Below are 27,552 nucleotides of genomic sequence, written 5' to 3' on the forward strand. Positions count from 1 at the left end.
CGGAGCGGGAGCGCGGGGATCTGGCGGGCTCCCGGGCCGAGCCGCCGCGCCCTCCTCCTCCCTGCAGGCCGACGGCCGCCTGCGCGCGCCGCGGTGCCCCGGGAGCCCGGCTGGCCTGCGCGTACAAAGCGCCCGCGCGCGGCCCTCGCAGACGCGCTGGAGCTCCGGGAGGGGGCCCCGGAGCCCTGGGCCCGGGAGGCGCCGGAGGGCTAGGGGGGACCCAGCTGCTCCGGCGGTGCCTTGGTCCTCACATCCCCACTGTGCGGGGAACTGCGCTCGCCGCTTTCCCGTACTTGTCTCCATTGAGACCCCCTGCCTCCGGTCCGGTCCGGAGGTATAATGGGCTGGGTGCCTCCTTCGGAGGATCTTAGGAAGAAACAGCGCAGCACATCCCGGCCCGACTGACCTTGGGGAAGCTCCTTTACTACGAGGCTGCTGGGTTGATGTTTTTATAATGGGGGAGTAGGGTGTGATGTAATTTCCACCCCCAGATACTATTGTGAGAGATAATGTGTATCTGCTGATAGCTAATTTTAAGCACTTCATGTCCCAGGCCCTAGGTCCTAAACAGTTGCCATGAATTATTAAATCACTGCTCTGGCATTGATAGCTCTGTAAATTACAGGAAGAATTTTTATGTTGGAGTAAGAAACAAGAATTTAGCCTCCTGTTCTGATTATAGAGCATGGATGTTTCGTCGGCGTTCTAACATTTACAGTACGGATGTTTGGCAGTACTTAGGAGAATGGCCCAAGGCTAGAGACGTATTTTCACACATTTGAAACTGGAGCTGGGATAACAGGGCCTGAGTTGTGTGGGGGCTTTGGCATGTCAGGAGAGACCATGAGTGTGTGGTTACACAGGAAATTGTTGAACGTTAATAAAATAGTTCCTGAGTTAGGATTGAGGACAGCAATGAGAGTTTGAGGCCAGAGAGGAAGAAAAGGAATGGAGAAAAAGAATTCCCAAACCTGGAGATAGATGGGGGTCATCCATTTCCTGTCCTGCCGCAAGCTGCATCTTGAGAAAGGTCTGTTCTGAGGGGGGAAGAGGAGAGGTCCTGAAGAAACATCAGAAGTTGTCTCTCTTTACTCCTGCAACCAGGCGAACGTGTTCAGATGACGTGCAGCCACTGGCCTTAGGCCTGGCAAAGGGTTACACGGCTTAGGACGCAGAGGTTCTTGGTCGATGTTGCAGGAGATGAAGGGACCAAGCAATCCTCGAGGTTGATAAGATGCTTAGAATACCGAAGCCTAACTGCTGTGAGGAAGGGGAGCTCCCTCTGCTCTTCACTTGCTTATGGGAGACAGTGGGGTTGGAGAAAGTTTTGAGTTTCAGTTTGGAGTGGGGAGAACTGAAAGGCTCGGTACCCTGAGTGAAAAAAAACGAGGAAGACAGGAAATGTCCAGGGCTGCAGTAGGGGGCAGGGCAGTAAGGAATGGAGCTGGGCTCCCTTGCACTGTCTGCGGGAAGCATGGCCTGTTCTCAGCCACCAGGGAAGCACCCTGCCCTCTCCGAACTTCTTACCCAGTGCCACCATGAGTGAGCAGGACAGACTTCTTGGATAAAGGAGTTTTGTTTTAAACTAGGGCCTGGGGGAGGATTTGGGGGTACACAGAGGTGGCAAGTGTAACGGATAATACGGTAGTGGAAAGAGGAAGTGCTTTAGGGGAGATAGCTTGGCTTCATCCATTTACCTGCTATCTCCTACCTGTGTGGTTATGATATATGTGTGTGAGAGAGAATATGTTTTTTTTTTCCCAAGTAGTTGGCAGGAAACTCAACCAGCGCTTCACTGTATTTCCTGGCTATAGGACATTCGTTCAGAGAAATGTCTCCAGAGTGCTAGTCCTTTGCTGAGTCACGTGCTACATGCTGAGATGCAGATGACTCAGAAATTATATATTACCTTCGGAGTTTCCCATCTCAGAGAGGGGGAGGGCCACAAAGGGCAAATCACAAGCTATGTGGGACGTGCTACTGGTTGACGTATATGATTAACACGTGTTTGCAGGGGGGTGGGCCACCTCATTTTCTAGAGACGCAGGGCCAGTGTGCTTCAGTGAGATGAGCCTGAGCCCTTATGGCAGCAGATTCTGAGTGTTCCATGACCTGCTGCCTTCTATCTCATTCATGCTTCCAAGTTTCAGCTGTGACAGTCTCTTTAAAAAGGCAGTTGTATTGTACGTATGACTTGTAAGCTACTTGTTCGGTAGAGTCTGGAATGTTCTACAGTAGTCATGCTTTCAGTGTTGAATGAGTGAATTCTTAAATAGATAGCTAGCAAGAGGAAGAGAATGGTGAGTAGGGGATGGAGAAAAGCCACAGCTAGGTAGCGAAATATCAGCTCTGGGGATCACAGCATCCAGCAGAGATGACTGGATGTGGACCAATTGAGAGAGCAGCCACAAGACTAGATCAAATCTAGGCTTGCAGAGGCACAGCAGAAATCCACCGGAGAAGCCCCAGTGAGGTAGTCAGCTAGAGTTGCCAAGCAAAAGTCCCAGGTGGTGTGGGATCATATCCTCAGGTAAAAGAACAAACAGCAGCAGATAAAGAACATAATCAAACCGGAAGCTTACAACTGTACAGCAGAAACTAACTGTGGAAGTTGAGGCAGTCAGCTGGAGTTCCCAATTGGGACAGTCCTAGGCTAGAGGGTCCTCTCCATCCCCTCCAGGATGAGCATTCTCCAGATGAACTTCTAGCTTCAAGTTCAGTTAAGTTGGTTACAAACCGTTTATCTCCTAACTGTTCTCAAGGATAAAATGTGCTTGATACCCACTGTGGCTTGCTGTTTTGCTTGTTACAGAGTGAGCTCCCTGCTTGGAGGAGACAATGGAGGGCCTCCCCACTCCCGAAGTCAGCTTCCCCCAAGCTCAAAGAGCACAGGACAGTTAAGCAGTGTAATGTATGTCACACTGTTCAAACTCATTTGGGAAGGACAGATGTTACGTATGAGCAAGCATGTAGGCACTAGTTTCAGCAGGCTTTAGAACAATTACATGGGAGCTGGGTGTGAGGAATGAAATGGGAACTGAACAGAGCTTGGGGCAAAGATTACAGGCAGAAGGAGTCCAACATAAACCAAGCCAAGAGAAGGTAGCAAATTTGAGAGCATAAAGGTGAGTTTGGGCTGATTAGGTTGAAAGATACACGAGGTGGGGCCGGTGGAGGAGGTGCTTATACTCAGGCGGGATCTCGAGAAGCCCCGGGTGCTGTGTGAGGAGTTTGGACTTGTTTCATTACTTAGGAAGTGGAAGAGATGCCACAGGGCACAAGCAGGGGTGTGTCACGAGCACTGGACTTCAGGACTCTCTCTTCTGTGGCTGTGTAGAGAACAGACACGTTGCACATCTGGGAGACCAGTGAAAGGTCTAACAGAAGATGGGAGCAGTGAGAACAGGGGAGCCGGAAGTGGACATTGAATTTGAGAACATGCTGAGGTTCTCGGCTCATACCCCATGAGGTTCTGGGTATGGCTGAAATCACTAGTCGTCATGAGACTAGGAGGTGTGTGGGGGGGGGAATAATTAGTATGGCTTTAGCTCTCTGGAGAATTGGTAATTTCTGAAGTACCCACATGGGACAGCAATAGAGGAAGTTGGTAGAGAAATAGCAATATGTCTGAACAAACCCTGAGCATCTACTATGTGTGAAAGAGGCCCACAAAGTGTAGTTCCCCCTCGACAGAGCAGATGGATCTCGGCGTGGAAAAATTGTTCAGAGGTGCAGTGGTAAGAGCTGAGTACTCCATAGCCCTGGGCTAGAGCGGACTTGAGAGTCAGTCTTCTGAAGTGGTTGGTGGGAGTGAAGGAGAGTGTCCTGGCTGAGACAAGCAGGATGGCATGAGGCACCCCAGAAGGGCACCTTCTGCGTGTCAGAAGGACTTCCCGAAGGGGAGGCATTAGTAATGAATCTAAAGGCATTTCAGGAGCGCCGGGGCGGGGGCTGGTTTAGGATGGAGCTGTGGAAGAGATGGAGGAAGGGGTCAGCACTTTAAGAAGCCTCATCTAGTTTAAAGATGGGCTTATATAAGTGGGTGTACAGAGAAGGGGAGCTTGCCTTAAACATAAGGCTGGGTCCATTCTCAGTCACACTCAGACACAGATGGCAAAAAGAGACACCAAGTTATATGGCTTCTAGGAGAGAGGGGGGGAAGGGACAACACATTAGAAGAAGCAAGGTCAGTGCTGATGCCAGGCCCTCTAAAAAGAAAGAGGGCGGAGGGGAGGAAAGGGTGTTGGTGAGTGGCTATCCTGGGCAGATAGGCTTGAGCTTAAAATGACAGCCATAGTTATCATGGGCCCCTGAAAAACTGCCATTTCTACTTCCTTTAGGGCTTTTGTGGTATTCTCAAGAAACCAGAAAACTGTAATTTCTTGCTTAATCCCTTATCAAAAAGAGGTATTTTGGGTAGTAAAACGTGTAGCTATGATTAGTTAAAAAGAAAGAGAGGAAATACCAGTGGCAGTCAGCTGTGTGGCAACATATAGTCAGCAAATACTTACCGAGGACCTGCTGCATGGTGGACGGTCTACGAGACTCCGGAGAACTGACCACTGGCCTTACCTGCTTCACCTGGAAGCGCTTAATGTATAAAGTTAAACCCGTGTATGGTCTTAAAGGACTGTTTGACATGCCAGGATCGTTTCATTGTGTTGTACAGTATCTTATTTCACTGGTCCAAAGCCCTACTAGCTTTATGAATAATAAGAAATGCCACCTGTGTGTCTTTGGTGGCGGGCTGCGGAAATTAGGTTGCAGAGAAACGGCTGCTCACCTGGACTGCCAGCCCTGAGTGGAAACACCTGCTGTAGCTGTGATTTAGCGATGAGGACCTGTCAGGGAGGAAGGAGGTCTTGCTGCATGTCTTGAAATAAGTGTCAGAGTGTCCTTAAGTTTTCAGATGTGACATCAGTCAGGTTTCTGTCACTGTGCCTAAACTGTGAGCTAATTGGTTTATAAAAAGAAAAGGCCTGGGTTGGGGGTGTAGCTGAGCAGCAGGCACTTGCCCGAATGCATGAAGCCCCGGGTTTAATCCCTAGCACTGAAGTTAGGAATTAGGCGGTAAAGGTTATCTGGGCTTATAGTTTTTGTTTGTTTGAGGCAGAGTCTGTGTAGCCTTGACTAGCCTGAAAGTCGCTGTTTCGATGAAGGTAGCTTTGAACTCATAAAGATCTGTCTGCCTCTGTATCTTGAGTGCTGGGATTAAAGGCGTGTGCCACACATCTGGCTAGGCTCATGCTTTTTGAGGTCTTCATGCATTCATTCAGTTGGTTCTGTTGGTTTGGGACTATGGTAGGTGAGTATGTCAAGGAAAAATTGCTTATCTTAGGCCAGGGAGCAAAGAGATGATGAGGAAGGGGCTGGAGTTCTTCTCACCTTCAGGGGCACACTGCCTGTGTCCCGAAGTCACTTCACTGGATCCACCTCTGAATGGTTCCAGTCTTCCTGAGGATGTTAAGCTGGGCACCAGGCTTCAACGAAAAGGGCTCTGGAGAACACTTACATCCAAGCCACAGCAGCTGGCATGGCGGGGGAAGGGTTGAGGATACCCCACAGAGAAGGACACCTTAATAGGAAGATGTGGGGAAAGAGCTTGGAAACAAACCATGAACTTTCAGCAGCAGGCTTTTCCCTCCCTGGTCCCCAAGAAGCCCTTACTTGTGCCAAGCCTTAGATTTCTCATTTGTGAAGAAAGGTTGGATGAGGTCCTTTTCTTTCTAAAGTTTTGATATGCTAGGATGTGTGTTATTTCAAAGAATGATTATTTTCAAGATGTTGAATCAGGAGATAGAATGGTAATAAGAAATAGCTTTTGCTTTTAAAGACAGATGAAAACCTGTGGACAGGCCTCCACGGGAGTGCAGGGCATTCCCTCAGCCACCCACTACTTCCACATATAATGCATTAGTTCTTTATGTCTCCCAAGTTGTGATCCTGTTTTGTTCTGATGCTAATTTGTTTCTAGTAGGCGTTAAGGTTCTTATTGCAGGAACTCACTGTTTCTCGCACTGCTTTGTCACCGCTCTGTGCCACAGATTTCAGTGCTGTGTTACATTTTTGTGGGACTGCAGTCTCTCCACCTTCCGGAGCATCGTTCTCATTGCTGCCAGCTCAGGATTGTTGCTCTTTCAGCCACATGCATCTCAGTGCCTTTGCATTCTTTTTCTCACTTACCCTGTGTGTGTGCTGACACATCCTGATCACCACATCCTTTAACATAGTCCTTTGTAAGGGTGCAGATTTTTCTTACCTCCCCCCCCCCTTTTTAAAGAATCTGAACTACCCCCTTTGGCTCTTTGTGTTCACATCCTTTACTATCTTAGAGGTCTAACTCAGAGAGAGGCCAGACCCACTCTTCCCTCCCCTGAGCAGCCAAGGCACATGGTCCTTTGTTATGGTGTCTGTTCCTGAATGCCATTCCTTTCAGGCATCAGCTTGTCTTCCCAAGGTGTGGGGTTCCATTTAGCTTTGTGTCTAAACTACAGCTGAAGCAGGTATCTCTCATAGATTATTTTAGAGCAGTGCTCAGCCTTCTGTAGGAGTGCATTCTGTACTGGTTAATTTTTTTCTGTGTGAAATAAGCTGGTAAACAGCTTATTGTTTGAGTATACAGTATATAGATCATGCTACTTTGGAAACCGTTTGAAATGGGTGCAAGATGGAGGAAGAACCCCAGTGCACTGGAGCTCTGGACTTGCTGTGTACTCACTCTCTTGGCCTTTGTGTGGGTTCAGGGCTATGAATCCGTCTCACAGGTGATGATGCACTCTGGCCTGCCCAGAGTGCACAGCCTGAATGTTGGTCAGGATATGAGCCCAGATTCTCTGTGTCCTGTATCTTGCTTCCTTTCACCTCACCACAGGAGCCGGCTAATTACTTTGCTGACCCCTGCCTGAGGTCCATCCCAGCTCTTCAGTTACCAGGATTAACTTCAGAGAGTGACCTCCCCCTCCCCCACTGCAAACAGCAATGGAAACAAAATCTTTGCCATTTCTCTATACTTTGCTCAGGCCTTAAGACTTAGTTTCACCTTAAAAATCACAAACTGTCATATCAGTCTTTGGTTGCCATAAAAAACACCACAGACTGAGCTGAACACAGACGTTTTGTTTTTTTTTTTTCCCTTACAGTTCCAGAGGATGAGAAGTGCAAGATTAAGGTGTTAGCGAGGAAGGTTGCATTGTGAGGCCCTTGTCTTGCTTGTCAGTTGTGGCCATCCCATAGTACACTCACCTGCCCCCCTTTTTGTCCACAGGGGAAGGGAGAATGTGTAAGGTCTCTGATATCTCTTCGTAATAGGGCACTATCCCTGGTGGACCAAAGGCTCATACTTAGGGTCTCCTTTAATCTTAATTACTTCTTTAAATGTCTAATCCCTAGTGTAGCTCCACTGGTGATTAGGGATCTGGCAGGAGAAGTTTGGTAACATACAGTCATTCAGTTCACCAACAGCTAGCTGCCTTTTCCTTTTAAGGTGAATATTGAATGAACCAGTACCTGGCCATCAACTTCTGGTGGTTTAGTCAATGTTAGTGTTATGGGAATTGTGCTAATCGCTTCCTTCTTGTTCTTTTATGATATTAGAATTGTGCTCTTTTATTTAGACCTGTCTTCAGATCTTTGCCAAGCCCCAGGGGAACTTTCACTGCATTTGGGTTTTGCTGTTTTATTGACCATTTTTACTTTAATGCAGCTTTTAGTGTGATTTAACACAGATTTGTTATATATATATAATATATTTTTTTTTCTGCGTGTTGCTGGTAGTTTTAGACCTATATAAAATGTACATATGCACTTTTTGTCTACCGGGGCCCGCTTGTGAGGGTCACTGGGCTGTTGTTGGGCTACAGCCATGATGAGAACAGCATCTGTAAGGAGGGATTGCTACTAAGCAGAGCAGGGCCAGGGAAGGCAGCAGAAGCTCATGCATCAGAGAAGGCTTGCTGTGTTGCCATCTGTAATGTATTATTGATATAGTGGAATAGTTTTAAGCTGTATTGTGCTTTGGGGTCTCAGTAATTCCAGTGATGAGCTTTGTCGGGGAGATCTCTTACTTGGGAAGTTGTTTGTTTGATGAGACAGTCAGTCAGGGGTTCCTGTGGGATGCCAGCCTACCCCTGGGGTGTGGACCACTCTGAAGCTCTACATTATTTCTGTACAGTAAGTTGTACCAGACAGTTTCTTATCAGATCAGCTGGAGGAATTATTTCATAGCTGTGATTAGACTGAGTGAGGAGTGCTTCGGTGAGAGAGGGTGTGGCAACGGGAGAGAGAGAGGGAGGAGGCAACGGGCAAGGGGAGTGAAAGAGGGCAGAACCAACAAATGGAGATGGGCAAAGCAAACACAGCTCTCCCAAGCTGCCCTATCATTGGACTTTTGGCAGCAGACCACTATATTGCTAAGTAATACCATTTTAGCAGGGAGTAGAGACCATCACTAGATCTGAAATGAGAGAACGAGGCAGAGCAGAGGAGTGTGGACCTTAAGGACGTGCTGGCATTGACTCTTGGTTCTGATACTTATTTTGTCTGTGATCATGGCAGGTTCCTGGGCCTCAGTTTTCTTATCTTGGAAATAGAAATAATAATTACTTTGTAGAGTTAAGCAGCCTACTTCCTTGTGTTGGAAATCCACAAGGAAACTTTGGGGTACAAAATCTTGGGCTTATACCAGAATCCCCTTTAGCTTGCTGTAGAACATAACCACATGGCCCAGCGAGGCCTGGTGTTCTACGAAATTAAGCAAAGTAAATTAGCGACTCTGGTTGTACTTAGCTAGTGATTAAATAACAGTTTAGTTAATAGGCTGTTAATGGTCCCTAGGTGTTGGTAATTCTGGGTATTTGCTTTTGAGAGCAGTTGTATTATTTCTTCTGGTACTTAGATTTTTCTTTAACAGAAAAATTGAAGTGCAACGGATGAAGCTCTCAAGAGCGATTTAGGGAAAGATGAAATGATATACAGCACATAAAGCATTTGGTGTACAGTCTAACCCACAGAAAGACCTCAGTAAAACTTATCTGCTCTTATTGGGGCTCAGCTGGCCACCCTTATGGCAGAAGTCCTTGTGAAATTTAGACCCCACCCCCCACCCCAAACCCATCCCTTTCCATCACCACCTGATGGCAGCCTGTGGTAGTGCACACATTGCAAGGAAGAATGCTCAAATTGCTTGACAATTAATGTCAGCTCTACCAAGTGTCACAGGGACTCAACCTCAAGAGTGTGGTTGGTTTGCCTGAGAGCTGAGATCGTTAAGCAAGAAGGGACTGTTTGCCTCCACAGCCAGCGTAGAATTAGAGTGTTAGCAACAAGAGCAGAGGCAGTCAGCAGGCAGCTCTACTGGCACACTGTTAACGGGATGTAAGTCAACACCACAGATTACAGAGGCATTCTGAAGGCTTTCATCCTTTGAGGCAGCAAGTTATTTTCTAGAGATTTTAAAAAAGAAATAAGGTAAAAGAAATATTTATTTAGAAAGAATACATATATACATAAATGCTGCATGAAAAATAGCTTTACACCTAACAGAAAAAAACAGGGAGTGAAACCTTTTTCATTTGTGAATTAGAAATCTTACTCCTTAGAGCAGCAGTTCTTAAACAGCGGGGGACACACTGGAAAATAGACATATTATGTCTCCTGCGGCAGAGGCATTGGTGTGGGGAGGCAGAATGGGCTCTGGGAGCTGTCAGTTTTTTAGAAGAACATACATTGTACCCACTGACTCAATAATAAAAGCTCTAAAATTATATGTATACATATATATTATGATAAACAGAAAGCTGGACACAGGCTTGTTTTAAGATAGAGATGATATGAACAAGGGCAGCTATCCCAGACCTGTGTTGGCAAATTTTAGTTTGGGGAGCATTGGTTTGTAGTAAATAGACACACTAATGAAGATGAAGAATTAATTACAACCTGTGGGGGAAGAGGGAGTCGGTTAGGGTGCCACTAGGAAGCTACGAAAGTGATACAATCACAGGCTTGAAAGTTTAAGGGGCCACTTAAATAGCCCCTTATTTAGCTTTGCTGAAGGTCTGAGGCCAGCCTGCCTCTGACACATGTTTAGTTGTCTTTGTAACTCTGGTACCCCATGTGCCCAGTGTGGCAGTGAAGAGGGAGGCCTGCTGGGGAGGGCCTAACCCTCCCTGGTAGTTTTCATTATAAGCCTGCCTGGGGACGAGGTGTAGAGCATTGTACAGGTCCTGATCAGATTCTGTTGCCCTCGTTTAAAGTCCCAGTTTCAAGGCTTTCTGATCTGCCTGGTCTGGGCCAGCCTCAGTCGCATACAACTGGAGGAAACCCTCAGCAGGTTATCGTGTGTGAAAAGATGGCTTACAGTTTGATTTTTATAAGATAGTTTTTAAGATTAAAAAAGCATGCCTGTGTGTATGTATGTGTGTGTGTGTGTGTCTGAGTGTGTGTGGATGTGTGTACCACATGTTGTGCTGGTGCCTGTAGAAGTCAGAAGAGGATGTTGGATCACCTAAAGCTCGAATTATAGTTGGTTGTGGGCTGCTCCCCAACTGAACGCTGCTGAGCACTGAGAACTGGGCCTGGAAGAGCATCAAGCACTCATAACTGCATAGCCATCTCTCCAGTCCCCATAATGTGTTTTAAAAAAAGCCATAGACTACATGAGATCTTGCATCAAAACAGGAGAAAAAAGAAAAAAGCCACAGTCTTTTCCATGTATACATACGTATAAACATATATATATATATAGGGGAAATCTCAAACACACATAATGAGAAAACAACCTAATGAACTTGGTGTCACTCATGGTGTTCAGGTGACGTCACTTCTCTCCAGCAGGGCCGCTTTCACGGTGGTCCCAGTTCTTTTGATGAGAAGTGGGCATTTCTAATGGACTAAATAATCAATACCTTGATGCTTGCCCATTACTCTGAAAGATCAGAGGCTTAGTGAACGTAAGACAGTCCAGGGCTGTGTTGGTCCTCTCCAGCAGGGGAATATCACCATGCTGCTGTTCCTGTCCCTGCTGTGGCTTATATTTGCTCTCACTTATGTGAGGGATTCATCTTACAGAAAATTTCATTCGAGCAGTATAAGGGGGAACCATGTAGGTTTCACACACATCAGGGCAGTAAGGCGTTTCTGAAGTACTGGAGGGTGGAAAGTGCTTATTCAGCACCGTAGAGGCTGGCGAGGTGATTTAATGGGTCCTGGCAATCTGAAATTGCCCAAGGTCCAAGGAGTAGTCATAGAACAACACCAAGGACACTAGCCTTCTGGGACAAAAAGATCCCAGACTCGCCTGCTGTGTCGCTGTCTTTGTGCCCTGGACAGTCTATGCACGTCAGCTTTTTGGCCCTTGGTTCCCTCAGTCTTGGGAGGAACAGTGTACTTTGCCTCAAAGTACACAGACTCAATTCTGAAATTAAAGAACTTGTTATGTAAGACTGTAGACACTTAAAAGCAGCCCCGAACCTGATGGGTCACAGAGTTCACCTCTCGTTTTTTGTTTTTGTCCTTTCTTTTTGAGACATGCTCTCACACTGTAGCCTAGACCGGTTTAGAACTCACGGTGGGTTCCAACTCCCAGCAGCCCGCCTGCCTTACCCTGCCTCCTTAGTAATAGTGGGTTATAGGTGTAAGCTACTATAGCTGGCTTCTACAGCTCATTCTGAGGAAGGACCTGGCTTTGCCTCCGGTACATCACTTAGGCCAAGGATACAAAACAAAAACTAACAGGGATGAAGCTGGAGAGCTGGCTCAATGGTTAGGAGTACCTGCTCCTGCAGAATACCTGGTTTGAGTCCCAGCACCCATGTGGTGGTTCACAACTGTCTGTAAATCCAGGAGGCCCAGCTCCCTCTTCTGACCTCCCTGGACACCAGGCATGAGTGGTACATAGACATACATGCAGACAAAACATACTCATAAATAAATCTAAAAAATAATTAAAATAAAAATATCAGCTATCTGTGGGTCCCCGAGGAAAGGGAACAGGGGCTGTCTCTGACATGCCCTCTGGTGCATGCTCCTCCATCACTTCCCCCCTGGTGGGGTGCCCTTGCAGGGCCACAGAGGAAGAGGATGCAGGCAGTCCTGAAGAGACTTGATAATCTGTGGCCAGCTGGTAAGGGAGGAGGGCTCCCCTTTTCTAAGGACTAAGGGAGGAGTATAGGAGGAAAGAGGGAGGGAGGATGGGACCTGAAGGAGACAAGGGAGGGGGATATGATCAGGATGTAAAGTGAATAGATGAAGTGAAATAAAATTTTAAAAACATCAGATATCCAGGAACAATTTCTTTATGATCCCTAAATCTTGGAAGTGCTTTTATATGACTTGATCTGTCTGATTTAGACAGTGGCCTCCCTTTCCTTCATCTGTGCTAAAGATAAATAAATAAATAAGTTGAGCGAGCTGTTTATTTCCAAAGCTGCCTGACATTTGGGGACTATGCAGTTCCTTACATTAAGCAGAGATAAATTAGGAAATTAGAGTGATATGTAGGTGTCACAAAGACTCCTGGGAAATCAACTTGAATATGAAATCCCACTGCTCAGTAAGGTTCTGAATGTTTTCCTGTGACTCAGCATTAGTGGAAAAGAAGTTACTTGCCCCCTTTTAAAGAAGGGAACCGAATTAGGGATGTAGCCTCAGTGATGTGACAGTTTTTTTTTTTTTTTTTTGTTTTTTGTTTTTTGTTTTTTTTTTTCTAAAATTGCTAATTCCTGCTTCAAACTTCCTTTTGCAGGCTAGCTAGCGACCAGGAGAAATAGAGTGGAAAATGCAAAACAACGAAATTATTAAACCTGCCAAATACTTCTCAGAGCTGGAGAAGAGCATCTTGCTTGCTTTAGTAGAAAAGTACAAGTATGTGTTGGAATGTAAGAAAAGCGATGCGCGAACTATTGCCCTCAAGCAGCGTACCTGGCAGGCACTGGCTCACGAGTACAACTCTCAGCCCAGCGTGTCGCTGCGGGATTTCAAACAGCTGAAGAAGTGCTGGGAGAACATCAAGGCTCGGACCAAAAAAATTATGGCCCATGAGAGGAGGGAGAAAGTGAAGCGCAGCGGGAGCCCATTGCTGAGTACCCACGTCCTGGGGAAGGAGAAGATCGGCAGCATGCTGCCAGAGCAGCTGTACTTCCTGCAGAGCCCACCCGAGGAGGAGCCCGAATACCACCCGGATGCTGCCGCCCAAGGTACCCCTCCCCGGGCAGGGAGCTACACAGGCTGCAACAGCTTGGCATTGGAATTGTAAAACGCTTCGCATTGACGAAACTTGTAAGAAAAGTTGTTATCAGACTGGGCTGTTACATAGGGCACCCTGAGCAGAAGCACATTGTTCCATTTTATGCTGTCTCCCTTAGAGATGATCACTGCTCAACCATAAAGAGCTGACTATGTATCATGCTCATTAATGAGGTACTCTGTTGCTTTGCTCAAACTACCTTCAGTTTATTAAAGGATGGAGATCTCTATTCATTCACTCAGTCTTTTAAAAAAGTTATTTTTGAGCACCTACAGTGTCAGGTACTGTGCTAAGTCATCCAAAAGGCCATCCTAAATGAGTAAACTATTTCCAACTTTAAAACAAAAGCACAGAGTTTAGTGGCTGGAGAGATGGCTCAGCGTTTCAGAGCACTTGCTCTCTGCAGAGGACTAGATCAGTTCCCAGAACCCACATTGGGCAGTGTAACTCCAGCCCCTGGGGATCAATACCGTATTCTGGCATGTGCAGTCACCCACCTACTCATATGCATAGCCACATAGAGGCCTACACACATAAAGATAAGTTAAAGAAATATAAATCTTAAAGCAATGCATCAAAAATTATAGAGGCTGATAAAGCAAGCACCCTTTCAGCATTCACTCAGATTCACACCAATATTTTCACCTACTGTGATCATTGTAATCCTAAGTTTTTGTTATTTGTGGCATTCTAGGGGTCTAGAGAAATTCTAGGGACAAAAATTAAACTCTAGCATACTCTTGTGAAAAAAAAAGAGCAAAGTGTGCCACACATAATTCTTAAGGAAGGAAGAGACTTTTATAAAGGTATAGTGGTAACGTTGTGTCAAGTGCTTGGCATCAAGGAGTGCCTCATGTCTCCAGGCAGGCAGAGAGTGGAAGGTTGGTCAGGATGCTCCAGGCTGCAGAGAGGTGCTCCAAGGTCCCAGCAAGCATTTGCCTGGGAAATCAGCTTCTTAGCTTACAGAACACTGACTCCAGGGTCCCCAGAGCAGGTGGAGCAATAAGGGACTGGCTTCTGTTAATTAATAGGGCATAAGAAACTGTCAGAAGCCAAGAATGTCGTGTAGAGTGAGAAAGGTGATTACCACATGAGACGAATATATGCTTTTGATTAATACTTTTCCCCCTATGGGCAGATCATCCCAGGAAGCTAAATTATGGCACAAAACTGATCGCTAATCAGTTGGTCAAGGTTAGGTCCAGGCTAGTAGGCTGGGTGACCACTGTGGTCTGTGTCATGGACCTTATGTATCATTCCCTGAGGTAGGAGACTTGTTTCGATTCTTGGGTTCCCACGCCAAGCTAACTGTTGGCAGATACAGTTTTTGTGGGCACTGCCAGCTCTCTTAGCCACCCCCCCCCCGTGCTGATTCTGTGGGCATGCGCTTCCTTTGCTGATCTTTGTGGCTTCTGTCACTTTTCCGTCGCGGCCACAGAGTATTCAGTCAGTACAACATCATAGGAGTGGTGTTGCTTGTCACCTGGCCAACTTCCCTTGTGCTGAGGAAGATACTCATGTGTGTCCCATTTACTTAGTAAATGTGTGTTCTAGATTGTTATGTGTCAGTTCTAGCTATTTTTATTTTTACATTTATGTTGGGGGCATTGCACATGTGATGGTCAGAGGATACTTTTGGGAGTTAGTTGTCCTTCTGTTGTGAATCCTGGGGATTGTACTCATGTGTCAGGCTTGGTGACAATGAGCCATCTCACCAGCCGTTATACAGTTGTACTTGGGGAACAAAATATCTTTTTTCCACACATTTAAAATCAAAGGTAGGGTCTAGAGATTTCATCTCATGACATTTTATTTTCTTCCCTTTGGAAAATAAAATGCAATTCATTTACTCAATAGAAATTTCAAGCAAGAAGGAAATAAAATATGGACCTTATCTTTTGTCTTCCTTCCCTTCTTTTCTTTCTTTTTTTTCTTCCCCCACACCTCTTTCTGAGACATGGTTTCTCTGTGTAATCCTGGCTGTCCTGGAACTCACCCTGTAGACCAGGCTGGCCTCAAGCAGAGATTCACCTACCTCTGCCAGGTTAAAGATATGTACCAATACCACAGTTCTTCCTTCCTTCCTTCCTTCCTTCCTTCCTTCCTTCCTTCCTTCCTTCCTCCCTCCCTCCCTCCCTCCCTCCCTCCCTTCCTTCCTTCCTTCCTTCTTTCCTTCCTTCCTTCTCTATTTCAGATTTAGTCTCATTATGTAGCCCTTGTTAAGATTTATTTGACTTTATACACATGTGTGTGACTTAGTGTACATGTGTTCACCGTACATATGCAGGTATCCACGGAGACCAGAGAAACCCGGAACTGGAGTTACAGGCAGTTGTTGGGAACCAAACCCCAGTGCTCTTACTGTTGAGCCATCTCTGCAATTTATGTAAAATTAGAGATTTGTACATAGGTAACACTGGAGACTTTCTTTTTCACTGGTGCTCATTAAAACACAGCCAAGGCTCCTGTTTCCGTTGTCAGACCTGGAGAGCAGTAAGCCTTGGTGCCCAGGCAGTTTAGAAGTGTGCCCAAAGTTAGTACTCACAGCTGGGGCACCAACATTCTTTCTACGATTCGGAATGACCATGAGGTTTTTACACATTTTTACCTTTCACTGTACTTTCAGGAAGTCAGTGAGGAGGGGCTGCAGAGACGGCTCATCCATGTAGAAAGCCAGCGTCGCCTCAGCTCTGCAGGGGAATCTGTGCAGTCACCTAGTTCCAGGTTCAGGGAGACACCCTACCTCAAGGCAGTAAGGCAGAGTGATGGAGCAGGGCTCCTGATACCTTCTCTGGTCCAGAGGAAGCCTGCATGTGCTTATGCCCCCAACTCTGTCTGTCTGTTTCCCTCCCTCCCTCTTTTCCTCCTTCCCACTCCCTCTCTCTTTTCCCTCCCATCCTCTCTCTGTCTCACACACAAGAAGTAATAAAATTAAACAAACAAAAGATGAAAAAAGGATAAGATTGCCAATAATCCTTCCTGGAAATCGGTAGAATATCTTGTGTGTTTTTGACACATGACTGTGTGTGTTGCTCTTGTACTTCCAGGACCTCGGTGTGTAATAGAGAAGCCACAAGGGGCCGGAGGCTCATAAGCCATTGAAAAATGAGTAGACAAGGCCGAGATGTTCTGTAATCACATACACCACGAGAGAATCTCATCAATACTTTAATGTTAATTATGTGTTTAAATAAGTTTTTAGATAACACGGCATTAAAATGTATCACAAAAGCAGTGTAGCTTTTGTAATGTGGGTGTAAGCATTCAGAATTAGTCACCAGCTCGTACTCTGCCCTGTTGGTCAGTGCGGAGCTGCTAACACCCTGTGACTGGCCTGCTCCCAGAACGAGGCTTCCAGAGATGTGCTGGGGTTTATTATAAAATGGTAAGCAGGGTGGAGTTTAGCAGATTCCACTAGAGGCCTCCCTGTAGCTACATTTTGGTGGGAGATGGTATCACTGTGCCCCCGGATGTTCACGCCTTTGTCAGAGACTTTCTTAACATGTTTAACAGTGTTTGAACACAGTGGTCTTGCCGTTTAAGGAATGTACTTAGGAGCATATTATATATATATATATATATATATATATATATATATATATATATATATATATATATATATTCTATTGTAGATCAGGCTGCCCTTGAACTCACAGAGGTCCACCCGCCTCTGCTTCCCTGAGTGCTGGGAGATTACAGGTGTGAGCTACTGTGCCCAGTGTAGGAGCATGTTTATAAGAAAACCAGTCCTGTAAGTACTGGCTCCTTGAAAACGGTTTCCGGTGTGCACACTTAGCGATCTCTGATACTTTGATTAGCTAGCCCTTTTGAGGAACAGGTGTGGAGAAGGGCGGCTGAGTAAGTAGGGCGACAGATTAAATGCTTTAAGATTACTCGTTTATTTCATTGTGCGTGTGCACGCCAAAGCATGTGTGTGGTGTCAGAGGACAGTAGGGTGAGTGGGCACTATTCTTCACCACACGGATCTGGGGATTCGACCCGGCCATCAGTGCAGCAGCAAGGACCTCTGCCGGTTGAGCTGTCTAACTGGCACCTTGTACACTTAAGAGAAATAGCCATTTTGAGTAGCCATGCATTTTAGGAGAAGTTGTATTTCTTTTGTATGCACTGTATCTCTATGACGCAGCTGTAATTAAGTCTTGTGAACATTTCCTCAGAAGCCCCCTCATCACTGTAGAGCCCCGCTCTGTCCTTTTAGGTGTGAGGCCTGAGGTGTGCTTCCAGTCATGACATACTTGCACCCTTGGTCTGTGCAGCGCTCCTCTGTGTGTTAGTTCTCTGTGTGTTCACTTTTGAGCCTCAGTCCTACTCTCATTCTCGGGTATGACACCCAGGTTGGCGTGCCATGCTTTAGTGTTCTCTCACGTGTACTTGCTAAAACCTGTGCTGTGGCTAGCTCTTCCTTTTGCTTTTTCTCACCTAGACTAGCATGTTCAAGCTCTAGTTCCATTACTGTGTGTAAACCCAGCTTTTAATGTATTTAAGTAAACGCCTTCCGTATGCATCCACCACACCTCACTCATTTTCTCAGCCATCTCTTTCCTTCATTCTGATGAGAGGAACTGGAGATTGTCCTGCACAGTTTTCTTCTCATCTTTTCATTGCTGTAGTAGGCTTTTCCCGCGGATGCTAAATTTACTCAAATTACCCAAGTGATAGAACACTCTCTTGGCTGTGTTCTCAGTCCCAGAAAAGCCTTGCTACTCTTTTTACGTAGAGTTGGGTTGTTTTCTACTTCAGGGGCATTGTTTCACCTGGGAGGGAGATGGTGGGGAGTGTGTTGGCTGCAGGCTGCTATTCCCAGGCTAGTCTTTTTCCAATTAAGGGATAGTCAGCCCATCTGAGTACTAGTTTCTATGCAATGATGCTAATGTTTGTTTGAAGGTCACTTTACTACTCTTTCTGGCTTTAAGTCCTGTCTTCTGCCAGTCTGAAGAGGTCTGGCTATTTTTCTTTGTAATGTGTACGTTGGCACACATTTTAATAGGGGTAGTTTAAAAGGAATCATTTTTTTCTTACAGACATTATGATTTTGTTGTTATGTGGACCTGGATCCGCATCCTAGATTTTCATGTAGCCACTGGCCTTGGATACTACTTTGGCTTTCTGTACTCTTGCTGTCCACAAAGGGCTGTAAAGATTGGATGAGGGATTGTAAAGGGCTTGTACCTGTTGTGGTGCACATGAATGGCAGCTGCTGTCACGGTCGCCACCATGTCCTTGAAGCCTAGCGTTGTTGAGATAAAGGTGAGCATCTTCGAGTTGGGAGAAAGCTTTACATTGTGAATGGATGTGGAATCAAAGCTGTGAGGGCGGAGGTGTCAAAATAAAAGTGTTTTCGGTCTTCAAAAACAACCCTTTTCAGATCTAGGATTAGAAAGGAAATGAGGGAGGGAATGTGGTGCTCACATCTGAGGCCTCTGTCCTCTCTTTCCCATGTCTTCTTGTGCCTCAGCCCCTCGGGTGTGTCAGGTGGGGAGAGATGGAACCACTGCTGCCAGTTTAGTCCACATGCATTGCCCTTTCTTTCTAACCTATCTATCGTATGTATGTATGTATGTATGTATGTATGTATGTATGTATGTATGTATGTATCTGTCTGTCTGTCTATCTATCTAATTGCTTTACAGCCTGATCCCAGACCCCTCCCTTTTCTCCTCCCAGCCCCACCTTCATTCCTCCTCCTGCCTCCCCTTCCTCTCAGAGAAGAGGAGGCCCCAAGTGGTACCAGCCCACGCTGGCATCTCAAGTCGAAGGACTAAATGTGTCTTCTGGCGTGACAAGGCGGCCCAGCTAGGGAGAAGGGAATCCAAAGGCAGGCAACAGAGTCAGAGACAGCACTACTCCTATTGTTAGGGGACCCACATGTTGACCAAGCTGCACATCTGCTACCTATGTGTAGGGGGTCTAGGTTCAGTCCATGCATGCTCTTTGGTTGCTGGTCCAGTCTCTGTGAGTCCCCATGGGCCCAAGTTAGTTGACTCTGTAGGTGTTTTTGTGGTGTCTTTACCCCTCAGGCTCCCTCTATCCTTCCTCACACAAGACTTCCCAAGCTCAGCCTATTGTTTGGAAACCCATATGCATTTTCAGTGCTCAGAGCTGTCCCGGGCTCTGCTGGACTTCATATGAGAGTGAAGTGAGAGGCAGTTTCTGTCTCCGAAGAGCTGGAGACCTGAGGGGAGGAAACAATCACTTTTTTTCTTTGCTTTTTTTTAAGGGGGGGGGGGTAGATATTTGTTTATTTTTAGAGATTTATTTTTATTTTATGTGTGTAAGTTTTGCCTGCACATAATTCTATATACTACATGCATGTAATGCCCACAGAGGCCAGAAGAGGGCATCAGATTCCCCTGGAACTGAAATCAGGGTGCTGGGAATCAGATCTGGATGCTGTAGAAGAGGAGCAAGTCTCTCCAGCCTCGTATTTATTTTTGAGACAGAAGTCTGCTCTGTCTCCAAGCTGACATTAAACAGGTGACCCTCCTTCCTCAGTCTTCTAAGTGCTGGGAGACAGGCATGTACAATAATTCCTGGCTTAAACTAGTGCTCTAGCAGGTGTTGGCCCAGGAAGACAGAAAGAATTTACAGGAAGGACACAGTCCAGGTGAGAGCCATTGCACTTGGCGAGAGTGCTAGGGAGATGTTCTCATTACCTAGATGACACGGAAGCATTCTTTTGAAATGTTTTTCTCCACCAGTGGTTTCTGTATTTCAGATGTCTATATTTTGCTTTAGTCTTAATTAGAGACCACTTATAGTTTTGTTACCTTACCCCTCAGAGTGGAGCCATCCACACAGGAACCATTATCCTTTCATTAACAGAGCATTCAGAATTAGATTTCCCCCAGCAGCTATCGACGGTCCCAGCATCCCATCCTCCAGAATAATGTAATGAACATATAATGTAATCAGTTTTGTTAATAAATCAACACTACTTTTCTTTAAGGAGAAGATTCTCATGATTGAGAATGTAGAGCTTCTCGAGAAAGTCTTGGAGTCATAGCTAGAAAGCTCTTTGGGAAGGGCTGGAGGTGTAGTTCAGTTGGGAAAGTGCTTGCCTGCCATGAGAAAGCCCTGGGTTCAATTCCTGGCATCACACAGAAGCAGACGTGCCGGTGTGTGCTCGTAATTCTAGCAGTAGGCAGTGAGTGGGGTGGGAAGCAGATCAGGATTATCAAAAGTTCAAGGTTATCCTCACCTACACAGTGAGGTGGAGGACAGCCGGGGCTAGAGGCTCTACCACAGACTAGCAAACAAATGACTCCATGAGCTGTTGGAGTTAGTGGGTTTTGTATTGAAAATTTCTAATACCAATATAAAAATACCAGTGTAAGCACTGCACCTGCCAAAAGGGAACCTTTCGAATCCATGTGCTCCTTTCCAAGTGTCTTCCAGGCTTCAGCCAGGAAGTGTTACTAGCCATGCACTGGGTAGCAAGGATAAATCAAATGAGCAAGGCCTGCTGCCAAAATATAACACTGTGTGCTGAGTGTTGTTAAGGAGAACACTTAGGAAGGAGAGGTCTGAGGTCTCAGAACAAGCAATGTTGGCCCTGACCCAGCAGGAGTCAGAGGAGGTTGAGAAAGGGAGAGTGTGAGGGGATGAGCACCAAGCCTGACTTCAAGCTGTGGGAATAGTGAGATGCGGTTACGAGCACAAGCATGATTTAGAGATAGTCGATAGTGTTTGCGGTAGGACTGAGGTAAGGTGCATACAGGACATTCTGAGGAGAAGACAAGGGGGATACAAGGCCGGGTACGCATTATTAGGTTAAATTGAGAGCAGAGCCAGAGATGGGGACCCCAGGTGTTCCATCCTCAAAGTGGATGGAACAAGGTGGAGGAATAGTCAGAGAGGAAGGTGGCCATGAGAACACTTAGGGGAGGGCAGTGAGTCAGAAGCTATTGGGGGAAGGAGATTTCAAGGTTTGTCAAGCTCTGAAGATAGGGTAAGAGAGATAATAATAAATGTCCTTGGGAGCCGGACAGGCCTGCTTCCCACAGTGCTGGAGTTGACAGCCAAAGAGACATGGGGGAGCTAGGCCAGTGAGTATAGACTCATCCCTGAGGAGGAGAGATTTTAAGGCTGACTTCGGTGGGCAGGAAGTCAGCATGGCACTCTCCAGATAGAGCGAAAGGTTCACAGCTGATAGAGAAAGTGATCAGGCAGACAGGGAACATAACATGACGACTCACACTGTCACTCCTCCTGCGACCTCGTGCTTCTCAGAGTCAGCCGCATGTCAGTTTGGAATTTTCATCACCATCTCAGGATGTTTGACTCTCGAAAAGCATCTTCTCCAACCACATCCCAGCGTGTGGCTCTTGACACAGTGAAACACATTATCAAAGTCAGGTGTGGTCAGAGGACTGGGCCATAAGGCCAAATGCAAGACAGTGTTTGCATTCATCCTGCTGTGGGGACTCTTGTTTGGAATGGGATTGACGTTTTTCTTCTGCCTGTAAAATCTTTTAACATGTTTTCCGATGCTGTTTTTGTTTCCAGAATCCTTTGCTGTTTCAAATAGAGAACTGTGCGACGATGAGAAGGAGTTCGTCCATTTCCCAGTGTGTGAGGGGACCTCACAACCTGAACCTTCGTGTTCAGCCGTCAGAATAACCGCCAATAAAAACTACAGGAGCAAAACATCTCAGGAAGGTGCTTTAAAAAAGATGCATGAGGAAGAGCACCATCAACAAATGTCCATCTTACAGTTGCAGCTGATCCAAATGAATGAGGTGCACGTGGCCAAAATCCAGCAGATAGAACGAGAGTGTGAGATGGCAGAGGAGGAACACAGGATCAAAATGGAAGTCCTCAATAAAAAGAAGATGTATTGGGAAAGAAAACTACAGACTTTTACCAAGGAATGGCCTGTTTCCTCATTTAACCGGCCCTTTCCCAACTCGCCCTAAGACTTGGGGGACGGCTCCCTTGTAATTAATCTCTGTTGGCAAGGCAAGTTTGGGATCTGACTTCTGTGGTCAGCAGCCTGTAACAGACCTGTGGCTAGGTGAATTAGAGTGGTAGTAGTCACGTATTTAAGAATACATTCAGGTAAACAGCTGCACCACGTGCACCCCTCAAGTGGCCAAGAAGCTGTTAACAGTCTTCTAAAAATCGCCACTATGCGTGCTATAATTCTGAATGTAACGTTTCTTAATTAGAATTCATAGAAGAACCATGTGTGAGTGTTGTATTTTTTTTTTTTTAACGAAACGCAAGCGTGATGATAAAGGAGTATGGCTGGTGATTTTTACTTTATTTTTTTAGTGTTTCTTTTTTTTATTTTATTTTTTTCCAGCCGACAGCGGAGCTTTATAGCGGGTGTGAAGGCCACCCATTGTAGCAGCTGCGTGTGGCTGTTCTCCACCTGCTTAGTGTACTCTGAGTGTGGGAGTTTGAAAAGCCCAGCCTTTGGAAGGGTATTTCCCAGTGTGACACACAACTGCCTTTTTAGGCTTTCCCCAAAGAGGCTTTCCAGGTAGCGTCTCCAACAATGGTGGTTTCAGTAGAAGTAGGGATGTGACAGCGTTGAGGGCTCAGTGTTCCTTTAGGTTCCTACATCCTGTTTGTTTTATTAAAAATGTCTTAAAATTTTATAGTCACACTGTGTATGTTTTCAAAGGTGCTGCCATCCCAGCCCAGATCCCTCCCAACCTTCTACTACTGAGTGAATGGTTGCCTGTGAGTTATCGCCCTGACTTGATTTAGTCTCTGACTGCTTAGGAAAGGCCCTGCCTTTGCTGTGCTCATCAAGGTATTAGCTGCTGGGAATGCTGTATTGCCAGCGTTGCACTGCCCGTCAGGACTGGGAGTTACACGGATGTGCTACCGGCATGTTTGGAACTGTGGATGGATAACTGCGTGTTTTGATGGAGCTGCGATGCTTCTGCCGTAGCCTAATGTAAAAAAAAAAATGTTTTTTTAGAGTTGGGGACAATAATAGCTGGAAGCAGCAGAGTGACATTTCAGTGCCAAGGCAGATGAGCAACTTCTGAGAATGAGATTCTGTACGGGGGTGGGGGGATGGGGGCTGGCAGGGGAAGAGTAGCAGTCGGGGCCAGTGTTCTAAATGTGGCTGTGCTTGAAGGTGCTGTGTGACTCTGGCTAACTCCCTAAAACCTTGACCTGGTGCTTCCTGTCCACGGAATGAGGGAGCTGAGCTAGGTACTCTCTGGAGCCTGTTTCAACTCCTTAGCTATGGCGTGGCCTGTGCTAGCCGGCGTGCATACTGTTAACATCATGGCAGCTTGGAGGGCATGGCTCAACACAGAATTGTCTCCACAAGCGGCCAAGCTTTGGAATTTGGGTCCTGGGGTCTGTTGGATTTTGTACAGTTCACACAGACTCCCAATTTGTGCACTGCCTATAACACAAGCAGATATCAATTTTGTACATTGAGTCTATTTTAAATATTTTAGAGGAATTAGTCCATTATTTTAGATATATCCTGCAAGGATCTATCAAAGTAGGATCCTTTCATGAGGATTTCTGTTGTTAGTTTTTATCGGATGGATCCTTCAGAGAATGAGGGTTTTAAAGTTTCAAGTTCAGATGGTATATGGAAGAGAGAAATTGACTCCCCGTGTCCCCCTTCAGGATCCAGACAGGGATGGAGGGGTCTAAACACAAATGTAAGATGAAGAGGGTTGCCTTTGCTTCGCCTACTGATCTATCAAAACATCTTATTAATATGTACATCCCAGAGTGAGGCGTGAGATTCTGCCTTTTTTACAAGCTGCCAGGTCACGCCCCTGACCTGATGGTCTGCTCTACACATCTCAGAATGACAAGGAATTCAAGGGAGTTTTGCATCTTTGGTTGGCAGCAATGTGATGGTTATGATTTTTTAAAAGAATTTATGACCTAAACTCACAAACAACAATACAGAATAACAGAAAAACCGCAGTGCATTTTAATTGAACTATAAAAGCATTGAACTGATTCCTAACTGAACAAATACAGGATAATTAAGCCAGAGCCTAAAGCCCCTTGTTGTACTGCTAATGGTATTTATGAGTTTACAATAGTAGCTTGCAATATTTGGCTATGCGTTAGAAATAATATTTTATAAATAATTAGTCCCACTGGGTCTCACTTCCAGAGGGTTCTGAGTCAGTTGACTTGGGGTGGGGCTTGCTGTTCAGTATTTTTGGAAGCATTATAGTTGATTATGATGCATAGTTGAGATTGAGAAACACTTTGTGCGGAGTTTATGAATGTATTTCAGTTGATTTAATTCCGCAAAGCCATGGGGAAGTAAGGACTTGATGCTCAAGAGAAGAACCCACCTGGCACCAGGTGGGCAGCTAGTAAATAGCAAAGAAGTTTGGGCTGGATCTCTTGGTTCTGAAACACACAGCCCCAGCTGTCTTTACCCTTTCTCTTGAATCGTACCAAGGATTTGTTTTATCCTGAGACTCAGATAATGTTACAGAGTGCTTGCTGAAGCAGCTTCATTCATGAACAAACAAAGCACATCCCAGTTCATTTTGCTCTTGAGCCTTTTATTACCTGGGGTAGAAATGCAATAACCATTTCCTGACAGGAATTGCGGGGCAGATACATATAAAAAATATTAAGACATAGTTCAATATCACGGACATTGCCCAGGAGAGAGAGAGGGCTCGTACACAGCTAACTGTAGACTCAACCAGTGCACATCTTCAGATGCTCTTTTTAGTTGAGGGCAGAGAATTTAGAAAAGTGAAGAAAGGAGTCGTAGCGGTGTGGTGTTTGAGTTGAGTCTTTAGAGCTGACATTTTGGCAGGCAGCGATTTGGTCATCACCAGATGACGCACGAATGGGTGCGAGAAGAGTGAATTAGAGAGGAGTTTTCAAATGGTATCGGAACTGTGCACCAGGAGGGAAATTAGAAGACAGAACTGAGAGGAGAAGGAGACTGGAGTTGGGACGACAGGTAGGAGGGCCTGGCTTGGGGGTGGGGGTGGTAAGAAGACAGGACTTAGAGGAGGTAGTGTCTTGACTAGGTGGACTCAGAGTCGGCGATTGTTTTTGTTGGAGTGGGATGGAAAATGTTCAAAGCTAAGACTCCTGAGAGAATAATACTGATGACTGAAATGAAGGGAAGATGCAGATGTCCTCTAGGACATTTAACTGGTCCTAGAGGTGCCTAGGCACAAACACTGGCACTTGTTCCCAGTTCATGCTATTCCGTCTCTACAGAAACTTCCTCTTCTTCACCTGCCGTAATTCCTTCCACCTGTTCACTTAAACTAGGCCTCCTAGGTCCTCGGTTACCTGACTCATTTTGTACTGCCTCTGTCACCAACACCGCCATTGTCACTAGAGGCACCACATTCAATATCTCTTACACTGGCTTGCACTACGATGACCACAGAAAGATTTTGTTTCATGTGATGGACTGTAGGTTTCTCTAGCTAGTTGGCACCTACCAATTTGAAGGGTTTTTTGTTTGTTTGTTTTGTCCCGTGTTGAATAATGACCAGCTGGCCTAGAGAAGTGTGGTGACTTCCATGTATACATATCACAGCCTTTTTAAAAAGAATCAGATATGGAATCCTACCCAGTAAGGATCCTACCCAGTGGGCCCATGATTTAGGAATGTTTCAAGGGGGTTTGCCAGGACAATCTTTCAATGCATTTTCTTTTTGTTTCGCTTCAGAAAAAGATGAGGAGGCGGCAGACATGGCATGGTAGGACGGTACATTTGAGTTGTCAACAGTGTCTGCAGTGTCAGGTCAATTACATCAGCACTTGGTCTAGACCAGAGGAAAGGGATGATTGTGCCTCCTGGGAATGTCACAAGGACCTGATAATTATATTTGGCAAAGCTATGAGGAGTGGCTCTGTAATGTCATTGCTAAGAATTACCCTTTTAGTAGCGTTTCTGGACGCCTGAGCTTTTCAGAGTGATGGCACTTCACTTCTGCTCTGCCCTTCCTTCCTGCTGGGCCTCTTCCCAGGCCATCCTCCTCCTCCTTCTCCTCCTCCCTGTCCTGGCTTCGCTATCTGTATTCTCTCCAAGTACCATTTCCCCAGCCCCTTCCGCTGCTACAGCAGCTTCCATCTTCCGGTGTTAGAGGTGGAAGGGATGAGCTCTAGCTGGGGATGCTCAGGGGACAGCTCCCTCAGCACCAAGGCAGCCTCAGGCCAAATCACTTGACTTGCTTCCACGCTGCTGTTGCTACCTTTGTGTTCGTGGGACTCAGAAGTCATGGGAAAGGTGACCATGAACCTGTGACCGCAACAAAAAAAAATATTTTTTTTCCAATTGTGCCATATATTATGCTCTTCAACACAGTTTACTAATCTCTGCCTCAGTTTCTCCATCTGTGAAAGTGATGTAATACTTATCTACCTCCCTTGGATGTTGTGAAGATTAGTATGTGTTGGTAAAGCACTTTTGAAATAAAGAATGATTCAAGCATTTAACATTACTGTCGTCATGGATGCCCTACTGTAGAGAGGATAATCTGCCTGATAGTGGACCTAAGCAGTCGTGCTGGGATTACAGGCTCGTGCCACCGTGCCTGGCTTAGGCAGTACTAAGGATGGAACTCTCAAGCCTTCTTAACCTAATAGACAAGTACTCCTCCAACCTAGTTACATCCTCAGCCCCCTGGTTATATTTTGTATGAAAACTTTCAAGATTACATTTCTTTAAATAGGCCTTTGGTGCATTTATAGCATGATTCAATTTATAGAAATGTGATTTATGCATTTTTTTTTTTTAAAGAACACAGCTGTTGACTCTCCATTACCCAGTACAATTACAGGTTTACAATCTGGTTATTACCTAACAGTGTAGTCTATTGTCATCAGATAGAAAATGTTGGTGTGGCACTGGAGCTCAAACCTGGAGTCTCGCGTCTGCAGGTCAGGGCTCCACCACTCGCTGACACCACAGGCCTAGATGAAATTGTAAATGCCACATTATCCAAGTGTCTAGGCTGTGAGTGAAGGTCCCTTCACTGTCAGCACCACTGTGAATGGACATCATGGCAATCCTATTGCCTGGGATTCAGACTTGTAGTTCTGCTCAAAGAATGTCTTAAACACAGCAGTTTGAGTGGCGTAACCAAGTGTATTTACCAAGGGAGTGGTAGGAGCTCTCTAGCCATAAGCCTGAACCACATTTTTTAACTCTGGCTAAGATATTTTATTCAATTCTTGTCTGAGTTTTCTCTTCCATAAGTTTGCTGGGGGTGAGGTGGGGTGGGGTTTCAAATATTTTTAATCTAAAGGCTGATTCTGTTTAATCAAAAGGCTCTATAAGGCCGGGTATGGTGGCTCATATCTTTGTA

At 45.8% G+C, this 27,552-nt stretch overlaps 1 protein-coding gene across 2 annotated transcripts in view; it reads left to right on the forward strand.

The window, feature by feature from the left end:
• Window positions 1–27,552, forward strand: part of LOC129675337 (myb/SANT-like DNA-binding domain-containing protein 3) — a 128,860-nt gene that overhangs the window by 485 nt on the left and 100,823 nt on the right. Inside the window, exons 2-3 of one of the 2 annotated variants that reach the window (XM_055605384.1) lie at window positions 12,740–13,190; window positions 21,767–22,852. In XM_055605384.1, coding sequence (XP_055461359.1) covers window positions 12,773–13,190; window positions 21,767–22,176 — 828 coding nt within the window. In that variant the 5' untranslated portion in view covers window positions 12,740–12,772 and the 3' untranslated portion in view covers window positions 22,177–22,852. Of the gene's footprint in view, window positions 1–12,739; window positions 13,191–21,766; window positions 22,853–27,552 lie in introns of those variants that run through there. The other variant, XM_055605385.1, reaches the window with a different exon arrangement.

The sequence above is a fragment of the Psammomys obesus genome, unplaced genomic scaffold, assembly GCF_907164565.1.
Source record: "Psammomys obesus unplaced genomic scaffold, mPsaObe1.curated_primary_1811, whole genome shotgun sequence".
NCBI classification, from domain to species: domain Eukaryota; kingdom Metazoa; phylum Chordata; class Mammalia; order Rodentia; family Muridae; genus Psammomys; species Psammomys obesus.